Source organism: Mirounga leonina, unplaced genomic scaffold (genome assembly GCF_011800145.1).
Source record: "Mirounga leonina isolate KUSES-001 unplaced genomic scaffold, KU_Mleo_1.0 Mir_481, whole genome shotgun sequence".
Taxonomy (NCBI): Eukaryota; Metazoa; Chordata; class Mammalia; order Carnivora; family Phocidae; genus Mirounga; species Mirounga leonina.
In genome coordinates this window covers 3,438,460-3,455,136 of record NW_023270773.1, presented here as the reverse complement: position 1 = coordinate 3,455,136, position 16,677 = coordinate 3,438,460, and the positions used below count along the sequence as shown (strand labels likewise).

The window sequence follows — 16,677 nt, the reverse complement described above, 5'->3', positions numbered from 1 at the left end:
CCCCAGTTACCCTCTACCCTTAGGCTCAACCATCAATACATAGAAATCTCTCTGTGGAGCAAAGTCTCTGCAGTATGGCAGCCTTTCAGGTGAAAATACTAGATTGTTATGTTTATAGTTCACACTTCACGAGTGCTTGCTCTCTGTTAAGCATTATGTTAACCCATCTGCTTAATTTATCTTAATCTTAATAACAGCCCTGTGTGGGAGGTACCTTTATGCCCACTTTACAGATGAGGACACTGAGGCACAAGGAGTCACATCCCTTGCCTCCATTCCAAACCTTCTCTGAACCTCTGACTTCTCGTGTGTACAAGTGGGGGCAGCAATGGTGCCCATCTCACAGGGCTGTAGGGAGGATCCTACAGGCTAATGCCTAAGGAAATAATGTGGCACAAAGTAACCACTCAAGAGATATCAGCTCTCCTTATTACATAAAGACACAGCAGGAAACTAGCAAGTCTCATCAAGAAGCAAGGACAAATGTAATGCTTTAATCTATCTTAGATGGAATGCCACTCCAAATAAAATTTGAATGTTTTGTAGTATGTAGAAAAGTGCCTTAGGAGGCCTAAGGCATCTCCTGGCATAGCCAGAGAGCTGGAGGTCCAGAAAATGTCCCTTCTCTTCCAGACATACGAGGCTTGATGCTGTCCGCACTATGGGCCTCTCTCATGTCCTCCTTGACTTCTATTTTCAACTGTGCCAGAGCCCTGTTCACAATGGACATCTATAACCAGATTCGGCCTATGGCCACTGAAAAGGAGCTCATGGTAACAGGAAGGTGAAGGACTCCTCTAACCGCACTAGTTACTGCTGTCAATGAAAACAATGCCCACCAGAAGGGATTATGTGAAAAATTTAGGCTATCATACTGTATGTAGAATTATCTTGTTTAAATACGGTATGGTTGTACTTTTTTCCCGCGGTTCTGCAATGAAGATGTGTTGTTTTTATAATCACAAAGAAACATGTTTCCATTTGGGAAAAAAATAAGTAATAATCACAATGATTTAAAAAATGCTAGCATTTTTTAATATACCCCCCAAAATAGTCCTGTGGGGAAATTTACATAATTATCTCATTGTCTCATTTAGTCCTCATGACAACCTTTAAAGGTAAGTTTCACTGTTCTTATTCTCATTGTACCAATGTGGGGGAAGTTGCTCAGAGGAGGAAATTGGTCTACCTGAGATCACATAGTATAAGTAGGAGAACGTGTCCATGTCAGGGCCATGCTGTTAACCATGATGCCACATGGCACCATGCTAGCATGGAGTGGGGGGTGTATATGTATAAAACATGGTTCCTGGCTTTATTCCATAGGGTTTCACATTGGCTGCCCACAGACCACATCTGGCACACACACATTTAACTTGGCCTACATTATATCTGAGATACTTCTTTTATCTCACATCAGGGTGCATATTGTTCATTTATTTAATCTGTCTAACCCCTGCATTTGTGTTTGTTTTACATGTGATTAGCACTCCATAGTTTAAAATCACTTTTCTGGGGCGCCTGGGTGGCTCAGTTGGTTAAGCAACTGCCTTCGGCTCAGGTCATGATCCTGGAGTCCCGAGATCGAGTCCCGCATCGGGCTCCCTGCTCGGCAGGGAGTCTGCTTCTCCCTCTCCCACTCCCCGTTTGTGTTCCCTCTCTCACTGTGTCTTTCTCTGTCAAATAAATAAATAAAATCTTTAAAAAAAAATCACTTTTCTGAGAAATTTTAAGAAACAGGTACCAGTTTTATTTAAATTGTTATAACATGGGGAGAAAAAAAGAAGACTTAAATTCATTTTATGAGACTCAAGAAATTTATGCAGCCAAGCCTAACAAAAATAGCACCAAAAATTACAACTAAAGACTAATCTCACTTTTATATACCAATGCAAAAATTGTAAATAAGATATTAGACACAGATCTAACAATATATCAGAAGAATGTTAAAAGAATGGTATCACATTACCAATTGGGACTTTCTTCCAGAAATACAAGATTGTTCAATATTAGGAAATGTAGTAATATAACTCACCATATTAATAATCAAAAGTAAAATCATGTGTATCTATTCCCAGATGATGAAAAAGTATTTGGTAAAATAGATAACTTTCAATATGATAAAACATGTCTAGATCACCCTAAAACCCAATATCATGCCTAATGAAGGAACTAGAAAGGAAGAGGCAAGAATGCCCTCCCTTACCACTATGTTTATACTAATAATATATATAAGAAAATCAACAGGTGAAGTTAGCTGACTAGGTCTTTAAAATAACCATGACTGGGTGCCTGCGTGGCTCAGTTGGTTAAGCGACTGCCTTTGGCTCAGGTGATGATCCCGGAATCCCAGGATTGAGTCCCACGTCAGGCTCCCTGCTCAGCAGGGAGTCTGCTTCTCCCTCTGACCCTACCCCCTCTTGGGCTCTCTCTCTCACTCTGTTTCTCTCTCAAATAAATAAAATATTTTTTAAAAATAAATAAATAAAAATAAATAAAATAACCATGACTAACATATACAAGAAAATAGAGGGGAAAGTGTACAAAACAGATGAAAAACTTGAGAATTTTGCCAGATAATTAAAATTTATAAAAATGAACAGGTTTTTCTAGAATTGAAAAGTAAATAATCTGAAACTAAGAACTCAATGGATGGGTTAACAACTGATTGGATATAGCAGATGACATGATTAATGGATTGGCACTGGATCGAATGACAATATCAAAACCGAACCACACACACAGAAAGAAGATATATGTGGAATGCAATCAGAATAATAATATATACGACATTGGAATCACAGAAAGAGAGGAACAGTTTGGGTAGAAGCAATTTTGAAAAGATAATGGCCAAGAATTTTCCAAAACTGATGGATAGTTATTCAGAGATTCAACAAGTTCCACAAATTATGAGTAGGATAAGTAAAAAGGAAACCATACCTGAACTACATTATAGTGAAACTGCTGAAAATTGAAAATAAAGAGAAAACCTGTAGAGCAGTGAGAGGAAAATAAATCACACTACCTTCAAGAGAGCACTGAAGAGACTGATAGCAGAATTTCCAACAGAAACTATAAAAGCCAGAAGACAATGGAATGACACGTTCAAGTGCTACGGGGGAAAAAAACCTGCCAATGTAGAATCCAACACCCATCAAAAATATTCTCCAAAATGAAAATGAAGTAATATATTTTCAGATAAACACAAGTTGTGAGAATTTATTACATTAGATTTTCAGTGTAAGAAATACCAAAGGGAGTTCTTCCAGCTGAAGGAAGATAATCCAGATAAAAGAATTGAACTTCAGAGAAGAATGAAGAACACCAGAAAGAGTAAATATGTGGGAAATATAAATGCATATTAGCTGTTGAAAACATCAAAAGGAAAAAAAATGTCTATGGAATTTATAACATATGGAAGCAAAATGTAATAAGAATAGCAGAGAAAATGAGCAGAGGCTAAATGGAACTTAAATATTCTCAGGTTCTAGAATTATTTGGGATGTGGTAAAAAATAAAACTTGTACCAGACTATGATATAACAAGGGTGCATGTAATCTAATCTCTAGACTGAGCAATAAAAGAATAGTTCAAAAATGTTTAACTGACAACTTGTTTAAAGAAAAATATGAAATAACTCATAAAATATTTGATTAGCCCTCAAGAAATCAAAAGGATTAAAAGAATAAAAGAACATAAAAGGTAGGTCAAATAAAAAAAACAAATAAGAGGATGGCATATATAAACCCGATTATATCAGTAATTTCATGAAAAGTAAGTAGACTAAACACCTGAGTTAAAATGTTGAGATTATCAGACTATTAAAAAAAAAAACAAAACTATATCCTGCTTAGAAGAGACACCTTTTCTCCAGTTTTATTGAGATATAATTGACATATAATATTGTATTAAGTTTAAGCTGTATAACATACTTTGGTATATACATAGATTGTGAAATGATCACCACAATACGTTTAGTTAATATGCATCACCACACATAGTTACAAACTTTTTTCTGGTGATGAGAATTTTTTAAATCCACCGTCTTAGCAACTTCCAAATATACAATATAGTGTTGCTAACTATAATCACCATTCTGTACATTACATCCCCAGAAGTTATTTTTCTTAAAATTGGAAGCTTGAACTTTTTAACCTCCTTTATCCATATCCTCTCTGCCTCTGCAGTGTCCAATCTGCTGTCTGTTTCTAGGAGTTTTTTTTTTTTTATTCCACATATAATTGAGATCATACAGTATTTGTCTTCCTCTGTCTGATTGATTTTACTTAGCATAATGCCCTCAAGGTCCATCCATGTTTCTTTCTTTTTTGTGGTTGAATAATATTCCACTGTATATACATATCACAGTTTATTTATCCAGACATCCGCCAGTGGACACTTAGATTGTTTCCATGGTTTGGCTATTGTAAATAATGCTGCAGTGAGCCTGGGGGTACAAATATCTTTTCATACCAGTGATTCTGTTTCCTTTGCATATATACCCAAAGGCAGTATTGCTATATTATATGGTAATTCTATTTGTAATTTTTTGAGGAACCTCCATACTGTTTGGCAGAATGACTGCAACAATTTACATTCCCACCAACAGTATATCCTGTTCCTCTACATTCTCATCAGTACTCAATATTTGTTATCTCTTGCCTTTTTGGTAATAGCTATCAAGTATGAGATGATAGCCCCCTGTGGTATTGATTTGCATTTCCCTGACGATTAGTGAGGTTGAGCACTGTTTCATGTACCTATGGGCCATTTGAATAACTTCTGTGGAAAAATGTCTATTCAGATCTTTGCCCAGTTTTTAATTGGATTATTTGGTATTTTGTTTTGTTTTGCTCTTAAGTTGTGTATTAGTTCCTTATATATTTTGGATATAAACCCCTTATCAGATGTATGGTTTGCAAATGTTTCTCCCATTCTGTGGTTGCCTTTTGATTTTGTTGTTTCTTTTGTTGCACAGAAGCTTTTTAGTTTGATGTAGTCCCACTTGTTTATTTTTGCTTTTGTTGCTTGAGACTTTGGAGACATATCCAAAAACCCATTGCCAAGACCCACATCAAAGAGCTTATCCCCTATGTTTTCTTCTAAGAGTTTTATGGTTTCAGGTCTCGTATTTAAGTCTTTAATCCATTTTGAGTTAATTTTTGTGAGTGGTGTAAGATAGGAGTCTAGTTTCATTCTTTTGCATGTGAATATCCTATTTTCCCAGGACCGTTTATTGAAGAGACTGTCTTTTCTTCATTGAGTATTCTTGGCTCCTTTGTCTGACATTAGTTAACCATATATGCATAGGTTTATTTCTGGGCTTTAAATTCTGTTCTTTTGGTTTATGTATCTGTTTTTATGCCAGTGCCAAACTGTTTTGATTACTATAGCTTTGTGATAGAGTTTGAAATCAAAAAGTGTGATACCTCCAGCTTTGTTCTTCTTTCTGAGGATTGCTTTGGCTACTTAGGGTCTTTTGTCATTCCAAACAAATTTTAGGATTTTTTTTTTAGATTTATTTATTTATTTATTTATTTATTTATTTATTTATTTATTTGAGAGAGAGAAACAGCATGAGAGGGGAGAGGGTCAGAGGGAGAAGCAGGCTCCCCACTGAGCTGGGAGCCTGATGTGGGACTCGATCCCAGGACTCTGGGATCATGACCTGAGCTGAAGGCAGTTGCTTAACCAACTGAGCCACCCAGGTGCCCTAGGATTATTTTTTCTAAGTCTGTAAAAAATGCCATTGGAATCTTGATAAGGAGTGCATTGAATCCATAAATGGCTTTGGGTAGTATAGACATTTCCACAATATTGATTTGTCTAGTCCATGAACACAAGATATCCTTCTGTTTATTTGTGTCTTTTTCAATTTCTTTCATCAATGGCTTACAGTTTTCTGTGTAGAAATCTTTCACCTTCTTCCTTAAATTTATTCCTAAGTATTTTATTGTTTTTGATGCTATTGTAAATGGGATTATTTTCTTTATTTCTTTTTCAGGTAACTTACTGTTAGTGTATAGAAACACTACTGATTTCTTTCACTACTGTATGTTGATTTTGTATCCTGAAACTTCATTGAAGAGAGACATCTTTAAAATAAGATTGAGGAAAGCATAAAGAAATCATGGTAAAATACATACCATGCCAATAGAAACATAGATGCAGAAATTTTAAACAAAATATTAGCAGGTCCAGCAACATATAAAAAGAAAAATACACCTTGACCATCTGGGGCTTATTCCAGGAATGCAAGAATAGATTTTTTTTATTCAAAAGTCATCAATGTACTTGACCACATTAACTGAAAACAGGAGAAAATCATATAGTTGTGCAATAGATGAATTTAGAATTTAGAATGTTTAATACCTATTTATTTTTTAAATCTTAGAAAATTTAAAAGAATTTCTTTACACTGGCTTTTAAATATATATACATATTTAAAAACTTATAGCATGTGTCATACTTAATGTTTACATTTTCCCCTGAGATTGGGAACTAGACACATATGTCCACTATAAGTGCTTTTATTCAACATTGTGCTGGAGGTGCTATTCTGCACAAAAAGGTACAAAAAGGAGACAAATGGCATGAGGATAGAAATAAAATTATCATAAAAGACTTTATAGACAAATCATCAATATGATTGGAAATAGTTTTTAATATTCCATTTTAATTTCTTTTGGTTGCTCTAGGCATTATAATAGGCATGATTAACCTATCTTTGTCTCCTTAGAGTTAATACTGTATCATTTTATCTAAAACATGAATACCTTAGAACAGTATTATTTTCCCCTTCCATCTTTTGTGTTATGGCTATCATCTATTTTATACCTATGTGCGAATAAACCCCATAATACAGTGATAGCAATATAATTTTTGCTGTAAGAAGTCAATTGCCTTTATTTTATTTTTTTTAAGATTTTATTTATTTGACAGGGAGAGACACAGTGAGAGAGGGAACACAAGCAGGGGGAGTGGGAGAGGGAGAAGCAGGCTTCCCGCAGAGCAGGGAGCCCAATGTAGGGCTCGATCCCAGGACCCTGGGATCATGACCTGAGCTAAAGGCAGACACTTAATGACCAAGCCACCCAGGCACCCCAGAAGTCAATTGCCTTTAAAATAAATTTATATATATATGTAGCATTTTATATTTACCCATATATTTTATTTTTTGGTGCTCATCATTCCAATTTTTAGGTTCGAGTTTCCAATATGTGTCATTTCCCCTCACTCTGAAGAATTTTCTTCAGCATGTCTTATAATGCAGCTCTGCTGGTGACAGATTCTCTCCGTTTTTGGTTATTGGAAAATGTTTTTATTTTGCCTTTATTTTTTTGAAGGATATTTTTGCTGGGTATAGAATTCTGGGTTGACAGTATTTTTTCCTACCCCGTTAAAGATGCTCTTTCATTCTCTCTTCTGTCCTCTTCTTTCTTTTTTTTTTTTTAAACTCAATGAGATTCAAACTCCCAATTTCTTTCTCTCCCACTGTAGGCAGCCACTGAAGTCTTTGCTCAACTTTTTCTACCTTCCAACAGTTGCTAGTTGGTAGATTATTTGGAGATTTTCCCACACATGCATAGTTCAGGGATCAGCCAAGGGCATAAGGGAAGTTCATATACAGATTGGATCTCCTTGCTCTGTGGCTCCCTCCTTTCTAGAATTTTTCCCCCAACATTTTCAACCACTCTGAATATTCAACCTCCATCTTCTGACACCCCAGCCTAGTAAGAATGAGGCTCTCTGCCTAACTTCTAGTCACCCATATCATGCAGACTAGGGAGGGCCCTCAGAAGAAAAGCCAGGTAATGTAGATAGCACCCAGTATGATTTTATTCTTTTCAGGGATTAAAACCTCTCCTATTTCTGCCTGCTTTTGGCTCCCTTCAGTGTTGTTGCTTTATATTTGGCCCTCAATTTATCACTGTTATCTGTAGGAGGGTTAGTCCCTGGCAAAATATCCCATCATTACTAAGGTGGGAATTCACATCCTCTCTCTTCTTTGACTATCAAGGAATTAGTCCTTTATAGCTTAGAGTCATTCACTCTAAATAATAATTTTTAAGCCCTGTTGACACAAAACTAAGATTTATTCATCTTTGGGATGACATTTGATCCAGTGTAATTTTATATATGAACACATATTTTTAAATCTTTTACTTAGAAAAAGCAATGAACATTTGGAGCCTCTACTTAGTTTTGTAAAATTTTCAGCAAAATTTAAATAAGTTTCTGAACTTGTTGAAATCTTCAAAATCATGCACTGTACTAATCGGTCTAGAATTTCTTAAAATGTGTTACCCTCAAGAAATTAATTTTTCCATGTAATTTTAAGCATGACTGCCCAAACACACCCTCCAAATGTGAAAATCGATCCATGATCCAGTAACATGCAAATGGACACTTGGTTTTATTTATTCAGAAGTTAAAGGATTTTTATCTGCAGCCCTATGTGGCTGTCTCCTCTGTCCCACTTATGAATGGGTATCTGAATTTAACCTAAGGAATAATTGAACTAATAGCATGGCTTGTAATATTTTATTGGCGGGGGGGAGCTCATCAAATTTCTATTGACTATTGGTTTAATTTACAGGTTTTTTGTTATAATATTACTTGCTGTCATCATCATCTGGGTCCCTTTTATACAAACAGAATACAGTGAGCAACTGTTTGAATACACATATGCAGTTATGAGTTACCTGACCCCACCCATTGCTGCCATCTTCGGGCTTGCCGTATTTTGCAAGAAAGTCACTGAACAGGTAAGTAGGTGTTGGCATGCCCACTGCATGACACAGTGTGAGGGCTTGCCTTCACATCATAGTTGTCTTTGCAAGAGCTGCCCTAGAAGGGTCTCTTGTGCTTCAAGAGTTCACACCATTGTATCATTTGCTTTCTGCCCCTCCTGGGCAGATTTGGTCTGAGCTCCCTCATGCATGCAGGGAAAAGGCAAGCTCTGATTTGTTTTCCTCCCTTTGAAATGTAATCCACTCAACTATGCCATAGATGATGCAGTGTGCATGCTCTTCCCTCACACATATCTGGGTGTAAGAAAATATTATTCTGTTGCCTCTGTACATGGATGTGTCATACTCAGAGATTTCATACTCACAGGGAGATGTACAGTCATGAATTCCTTTTACCTTTCCTGCAGTGAAGACCATCTCTCCAACCACACTTAAAACTAAAGATCCCAGAGCACCCGGGTGGCTCAGTCAGTTAAGCGTCTGCCTTTGGCTTGGGTCATGATCTCGGTTTCCTGGGATGGAGCCCCGTGTTGGGCTCCCTGCTCAGCGGGGAATCTGCTTGAGATTCTCTCTCTCCCTCTGCCCCTCCCACCCCATTTGTGCTTTCCACTCTGTATGTCTCTCAAATAAATAAATAAATGAATAAATAAATATTTTTTAAAAACAAACTAAAGATCCCAATTAATGATTCAATCATTTTATCCATAAGACTTTTTTTTTAGAGAGAGGGAGGTGTATGGGGAGGGGGGCACAGAGAGAGGGAGAGAGAGAATCTTAAGCAGGCTCCATACTCAGTGCAGTGCCCTACATGGGGTTCAGTCTCACAATCCTAAGATCATGACCTGAGCCGAAATCAAGAGTTGGACACTTAACCAACTGAGCCACCCAGGTACCCCTCTCCGTAAGACTTTGAAAGCATAATTTGCCAGAATATTTTCATTTGTTATTTGAATCATATCTTAACTTGTTTCCCCTAACAGCACTGAGTAACTGGGCCTTGTACAAGTTCCTGAGCACAGTGTATGAGGTGCTGTGTGATTTGTCCCCTGCCTAACTCTTGGCCCTTGCCCTCCCCATGCACAGCCCCTGGGCCCCAGCCATTCCTAACCATTTGCAGTGTTAATTGCCTTACTGCCCTGTGCCTTCTCTGGCCTCCCTTCACTTGCATAGGCTGTTCATTTTACCAAGAATATCTTTTTCCTCTTCCACCTGGCTGGTGCTTCCTATAGGCCCATCTCAAGTATCCAGTCCTCTAGACCAACCTGCTAGTGCTGCCTGCTCTGCTCAGGTCACCAAGACTCAATTTAGCACCAAGAATGTGGGAGGAGGGTGGCTGGGCTCTGCAGATGCCAAAGCTGCTTCCCTCTGCTCTGCTGGGAAGGGCAGGGGCAAGAGAGGCAGGCTGTCATGAGACTCTGCTTCCCATCAATGATACCAACATTAAGGTATTGGAGCCTACTGCCAAGGAGACCTGGGGATCTGGTCAGTGATTCCCTGCTACCCCTGGTCCAAGGTTACAAGGACATTGCAGGTACCCTCTTTGACCTAGAGAGTTTCTCTAGGCCCTCTCTCCCACTCTGTTTCAGATTGCATGCTCATCTGGCTTCTGCTGCCCATCTGTTTCTAAATCTTCCCGTTCTGCACATCTCCTTCAATAAATGGTTCCTGTGGATCATCCACATGGCTTTTGGTTTCAGGTCTTTCTCCAAGATGCTTGCCCATATACCGTATCTTTTGTCTCCTCTGACATCCATCCGCATCTAAGTCAGGCTCCAGACACAGCTCCAGAGCCAAGGTGAAGTTCTTACTCTTTAAGAGTGGACAGTCTGGTTGGAGGAGACAGATGATATCCAATAAGCAGATAAAGATTTCTGATAGTGATGCAGTGCTGTTTAAAAGGTAAAAAAGGGTTGTGGAGGGTGTCAAGGCAGGTTCTGGGGGCAGGGCATATACAAGGACCTTAGCCAAGGTAGTAGAAGAATTCTAAGAAAATGACCTTGAATCTGAACCCTGCAGGATGATCCAGAAGTACCAAATCTAGGCAGAGACCCAAGCAGAGAGAAGGGCAAGCACAAAGGCCTGAGCCAAGAGAAAAATGGGCAGATTCAACATGCAGGAGGAAGGTTGCACACAGGCTAAAGTGGAATGACCAAGGGGAGAGTGGCAGAGCCAGATGAGGTCAACTGAAGGGCAGGATTGAGATTTGACTCTGATGGTGGGCCATGAGAAGCCATTGGAGAGTTTAGGCAGAGGCATGGCATTCTCTAATGCATGCTTTGAAGAGCTCACTCTGGCTTCTGTGGAGACAGTGGGCAAGCAGGAGGCCAGGTAGGAAGGCTACCTATGTGAGAGAAGATGGCGGTTCAGGATTAGGGTGGTAGCCATAGGGTAGTGGGATGCTGACACACATTGGAGGCAGAGCCAACAGGATTTGCTGATGGGTTGGTGGAAGGGCAAGATGGAAGGAAGGAGGGGAGGGATGACTCCTGGGGTTTCAACCTGAGCAATCAGGGAGATAGAGGTGTCACCCACAGCCATGGAGAAGACTGGGGTCCTTTTGGACATATGACATTTGAGATACCTATTTATTATCTTACATAAAAGTGTTTCTAATGTTTCTTAAGTTCTCTGATTGACCTAAGAGAGAGTGCAGGTGTCTCAGGTCTTTGTTCAGCACAAGAAGGTATGGCCTCCTCACTGGTGCTTACATTCTGCTTCCTCCCACAAGGTATTTAAAGCCTTTGTTGTGACGAGTTTAACTTCAGAACTCAACTAGTGGGGAGGTGAGGCTGAAGGTTTGTCTCACCGCCCATCTCCCTCCAGGTGACTCCCTTGGGGCTCCTCCTTTGGCAGGGTGCCTTCTGGGGGCTGACTGGAGGACTTCTGATTGGCTTCTCTTGAATGTTGTCCGAGTTTGCCTATGGACCCTGGAGCTGTGAGGCAAACAGCAAGTGCCCCCTGATCATCTGCAGCATGCACTACCTCTACTTTGGGGTAATTCTCTTCATAATCAGTCTTTTCACCATCCTGGGGATCTCCCTATTCACAGACCCAATTCCGGATAAACATGTAAGTGCTGCCCTGAGGGTGTTCTGGAACCAACCTTCAGTCCTAGCATCCCGGGGAGCAGTAACTTGGCTCCGCTTGTTTTAGAGAGAGTGATTGAATTCCTGCATTCTTTTTGAAAGTGGGAGGGCTGGGGGCTGAGAGTGGGGGATGGGTCAGAAATAGGCAAATAACAGAGGAAGGGCCCTGCCTCAAAAACAAAACTAAACTGAAAAGCTTTTCAACAATCCACCATTTGGGTATTCACTTAGAATGAGAAGTTTGGCTTTTAAAATGCAAATTTTCCTTAGAAGTGTTAAGTTCCCTAACCTCAGTATGAATTAATGTAATCAGGGCAGTCCCAGCTGCCACCTACCCTCAGGGAATTAAGTCAGCAGGAGGGGGAGGGGACAGGAATATTGGCAGCTGTGGCCGGCTCAGGGCTGGGTGACTCTCAGCCTTCTCCTGGCGCGGCCATTCCCACCTCCCAGGACGCAGGGATCAGTCACCCCAGTTGGAATATAGGAAGTCTGGGCTCAGAGAAATTAAGTCACTTGTCCAAGATACCAAGTGGCAGGCCTGGGCCCCAACCTGGCTCCACTACATCACCTCCATCAGCATGGCCAGCAGGCTTTGCACTACAGGGACTTGGCCAAGCCAGAAAGCCCCATAGCGTCCGAAGTTTAGGGGCAAGCTCAGAAGGGAGATGGGTCTGTGAGACCTACATGCCTATCTTGCAGCTTTTCCTGGGGTCTAGGTAAAAGCCATAAACTTGGAAGACTGCCTCCAGGTACCCCCCCTCAACCTTGGGCTTTCCCTCTGGCGACGCTTCCTGCTCCATAGTTGCTGTTTGATTCATTCCTCTCCTGTGCACAGAGCCCAGTTGGAAAAGGGACGGAGCACATGGGGAGGACAGCCAGGATTGTCTGGGATGTGCACGCCCACTGCATCAGTGACAGCAGGGAGACTTCCCTGCTCCCAGCACCTTGAGAAACTGGCGGTGGGTGGTGAACTTGATTTCCTGTTGCTTGGGGTCTTAATTGTTTAGCTTGTCTTCGTTCTTTTTCTGCTGTTCTCTTCCTCTCAATTTTTTGGTTGTGCCCACTTCTCAGGCAGCCAAGTACTTGTTGAGTGTTTCCCACCTGCCTCCCAGTATGCCAGGCGCTCTGAAGAACACACAGCAGCTGCCAGTAGGGGAGGGAGAGATGAACAGGAAAATTGGAGCTTCTGGATCGGTGTTGGCAGGCCAGGCCCTCTGCTCACCACCTACCAGAGGAGGCAGAACAGCAGGGACAGCACACTAAGCCAGGCTCTTCCAGCGCACCCAGCACCTCTTCCATAGGGACTGATAGTGTCGTTGGGAAGGCAAATGCATACATATGGCATCATCAGGAAGCAATTAAAGGCTCTGTCATTAGCACAACAGAATTTTAGTTCTGACATTTTAGTCTGAGAGGTGGGGCTCCAGCAGGTCTTGAAGTGGGCTGGCTGGGGAGGGGCCAGCCCAGCCCATTCACATCCCAGACATATGTTGGGGGTGAGGGTGCTGGGATTCAAATATAATGAGGCTAGTATAATGGATCAAAATCTATTCCAGGATAGGTTTGGTGGAAATGTTCACTTGTTGACCCTTAAGAAACAAGCAACAACAATTGGCTGGATTTTGTTACTTCCCAAAGTTTCCATATGTGTTTTCAGAACGGGAACAAAATTACAGAGCAGAATGGAAGGGAGCTCCCTACTGCATCTGCAAATGCCTTGCTGAGTTTGAGCAACTCAGCTCAGTGGGGGGCCGGGTAAACCAGGTAAAGCCTCTTCTGGCCTGGGTTAGTGCTCAACTCTGACAGCTAGGAGGGGATTCTGGAAGGAAAGTGGCTCCCCAGTCTGTCCGGTCCACTCATCTGGTCAGAGGACCTCCTCCTCCACCAGAAGAAGCAGACCAGGGGGGATGGGCAGCCACTCCCACCCTGAAGGGCACGGTTCCTGGACACTCAGGACTGGAAGGAGCCCTGAGCACATTGCCTCCCACCCCTTACTATACGCTGAAGGACACTGAGGCCCAGGCAAGTTGCATCACCCTGTGCCAAAGCCACACAAGCACATGGTACCAGAGCCAGAACTGAAATCCAGGGTCCCCAAGTGCCATGCTTTTCCCACCCCACGTTCCTTCTGTCTCTTGTTGAAATTGAACCACCAGGACTGGTCTCAGTCCTTGGAGACCCTGGTGCCCAGCTGCTGGCCGTGGCTGGGTCCGGTCTGTGTGACAGGGCCCTGGGTGGTGATGTGCCCCTGCTCTTGCCACAGCTCCACCGGCTCTGTTGGAGTTTACGAGACAGCCAACAGGAAAGGGTAGATCTGGATGAGGAAATACAAGTGAAGAAACACATGAACCAAGAACAGCCAGGTGAGAAGGAAGATCCAAACCCTGCAGGGGATCCTGTTTAGAGTGTTCTAGGTGTGTGTGGCCTGTGCTGCCTCCCTGGCACCCCTGCCCCACAGTCTCCCCTCCCAGAAATGCTCTTCCAGGCAGAGGCCCCCTCTGGGGTGCCTGTGAGGTTGAGAGGTCTCTGGATATCTGTGTGCAGCCTTCTGGGCTGGGGAGAAGCAGCAGATGCAGTGAGACACCCTTAGAGGGGCAGGGTAGAGGGAGGAGACAAGGGGTCTGGCTTGGGGCTTGGGAACAGGCACAAAGTAAAAGGCACTCCAGGAGATGAGGAGGACCCAGCAGAGGGAAGACAAACACTGATGGGCAAAGAAAGATGAGGCCTTAGGACTGGCCACTGGATTAGCCACACAGAGATGATGCTGTACCTCAACAAGAGCAGTCTGGGGGAGGAGAGGGAGAGAGGGCTCCGAGGAAAGAAGTCTGAGGACAGTAAGATTTCAGTCCCAGCAAGCAGAGGGAGAATGTTCCTGGGAGGGGCTTCAGAAGGCCTAGAGGAAGGTTTATGGCAGATGGGGTCAGAAAGGGAGTGTTGGGGCCACGGGGGTGAGGGGAGGGTGACCTGAGCTTCTTGCAGCCCTGACGCAAACAGGGATAAAGGCCTAATGAGATTAGTCCTGAGTCTCAGGCAGAGAGTGCCTGGGGAGGCTGTGAGTTTAGGGGAGGAGGCAACAATCCAGGGACGCCCTCCACCCCTGCTAGGGAAGTTTAGAGCCCAAGGAGGCCCTGGGCTCCCTCCTGACATCTGCAGAGGAGGCCTTGGGCAGGTGCAGAGCAGGGGAGTAGCCTCTCCCAAGCATGGCAGCCCCACACCCCTGGCAGGTGCAGGGCTCCCTGGGAATTTCTCTTCTCTGAGTGGGGGAAACGAGCCCATGGGGGGCCCACAGTGTGCCAGGGGCTTGTTCTGGGTGCACCTCCCAGTTCCTCTTTTCCCTCCACAGTCGTGGGGGGATGATGACGACGAAGATAATGACAGTGGCTAATATTTACTGCCCACCTGGGATGTGCCAGGCAGTGTCAAAATTATACCCCCGTGTGATAGTTACAATTAACATCCCCATTTAGAGATGGGAAAATTGACGCACTGAACAGTTAACTAACTTGCCCCAGGCTCCACAGATAACCAGGTAGTGGTGGAGCTGGGACTTGAACACAGGCAAGTCTTAACTCTAAAATGTGTGCTCTTGGCCAACAGCCATCCCACCCCCCATCATACAGCCAGTGGGCTGTCATCAAATCATCAGTTGCCTTTTACATACAGCAGCCTCTTTGGGTCTGGCAGCTGCATGATGATATAACATGGGTGTTCAGAGTGTGACACGCAGGACTTCTCAGCACTGGCAGCAGAGATCTGTGTCCCTGGCTTTGGGGTCCTCTGGCTGCAGCCACACACACACACACACCCCTTGTAACAGAGGCTTCTCTGTCCCTGGCTGATGGGTTCCGTTATCGCTGGGGCCGCCTCAGCCTTGGGACACAGCTGGCATGGAGGCTGCCCAACAGAATGAGACAGAGAACACGTCACAGCAAGCACTGCTGGGATGCCCGCTCTCGGACCGAAACTCGCTCATCTTGTCAAGGAGGAAACTTCCCAGGCTGCGCGGGACCTACTTTGGTGTGCCGGAGCTGGCCGTGGTGCTGACCTGAGCCTGAGCGGGCCCAAGGAGCGGCCCACAGGAGCTGTACCGACGGACCCGGAGCAACATTTAAGCCACAGAAGGCGTTTTCACTAATTTGAATGGAAACATTCCTATAATTCCCAGACTTCCCTCCTTTGGCTCCTGGAAAACATCAGTGATTTCCCATTCAAGTGCCCAGAGTGCCTTATTTTGGGCCAGGCTGCTAGACTGATACCTGCCTGAGGGAGACATTCCCTGAGAGCTTGCCGAGGACAGCAGTGTCTGATTCCAGAAATCAGGGGATTTCTTCCATCCTCTGGAGAGTAGTGACTGGGGAGGCAGATTCAGAGGAGCAGTCACTCGCTCTAGACATATCCAGCTGTGTTCGGCCATGTGCCTAAGAGAAGGGTGGTCACTCCAGGATCTGCACCCAGTTGAAGGCTCTGCCAGTGGAAGGCAAGCATGACCCCAGGTAGTTCCCACCCCCGCCCCCACTGCATTCCCTGAGCCCCTTATCCCATGCTCCCATGTCTCTGAGGATGGTGGTAGGTATTCTATAGCAGGGACTGAGGACTGATCTTCATTTCAGAGAGTCTTTTGGTCTTTCTGTGGGACTGACCGCTGAGATGCTACACCATAGAAGGTCGTCCTTCTTGTGTCCTCCTGATGTTTGCCTGTTCCCTCTGTTCCAGATGTATTCAAGGAGGCCCAGGGCTGCCTGTGATGTGTTCTGTGGACTGGAGCCACAGCCGGGCCCCAAACTGGCCCCAGAAGAGGTAGCCAAGGAGAGTATGGGGCGTGCTGCCATATCTGAAAG

At 43.3% G+C, this 16,677-nt stretch overlaps 1 protein-coding gene across 1 annotated transcript in view; it reads left to right on the top strand.

Annotated features, from left to right (window-relative positions):
• LOC117999758 (sodium/glucose cotransporter 1-like) overlaps positions 1–15,888 on the top strand; it is a 60,357-nt gene extending 44,469 nt beyond the window's left edge. Inside the window, 5 exon segments of the mRNA XM_034989096.1 lie at positions 637–784; positions 8,600–8,768; positions 11,607–11,822; positions 14,103–14,202; positions 15,722–15,888. Of these exon segments, the coding sequence (XP_034844987.1) occupies positions 637–784; positions 8,600–8,768; positions 11,607–11,822; positions 14,103–14,202; positions 15,722–15,888 (800 nt within the window).
• The last annotated feature ends 789 nt before the right edge of the window (positions 15,889–16,677 follow it).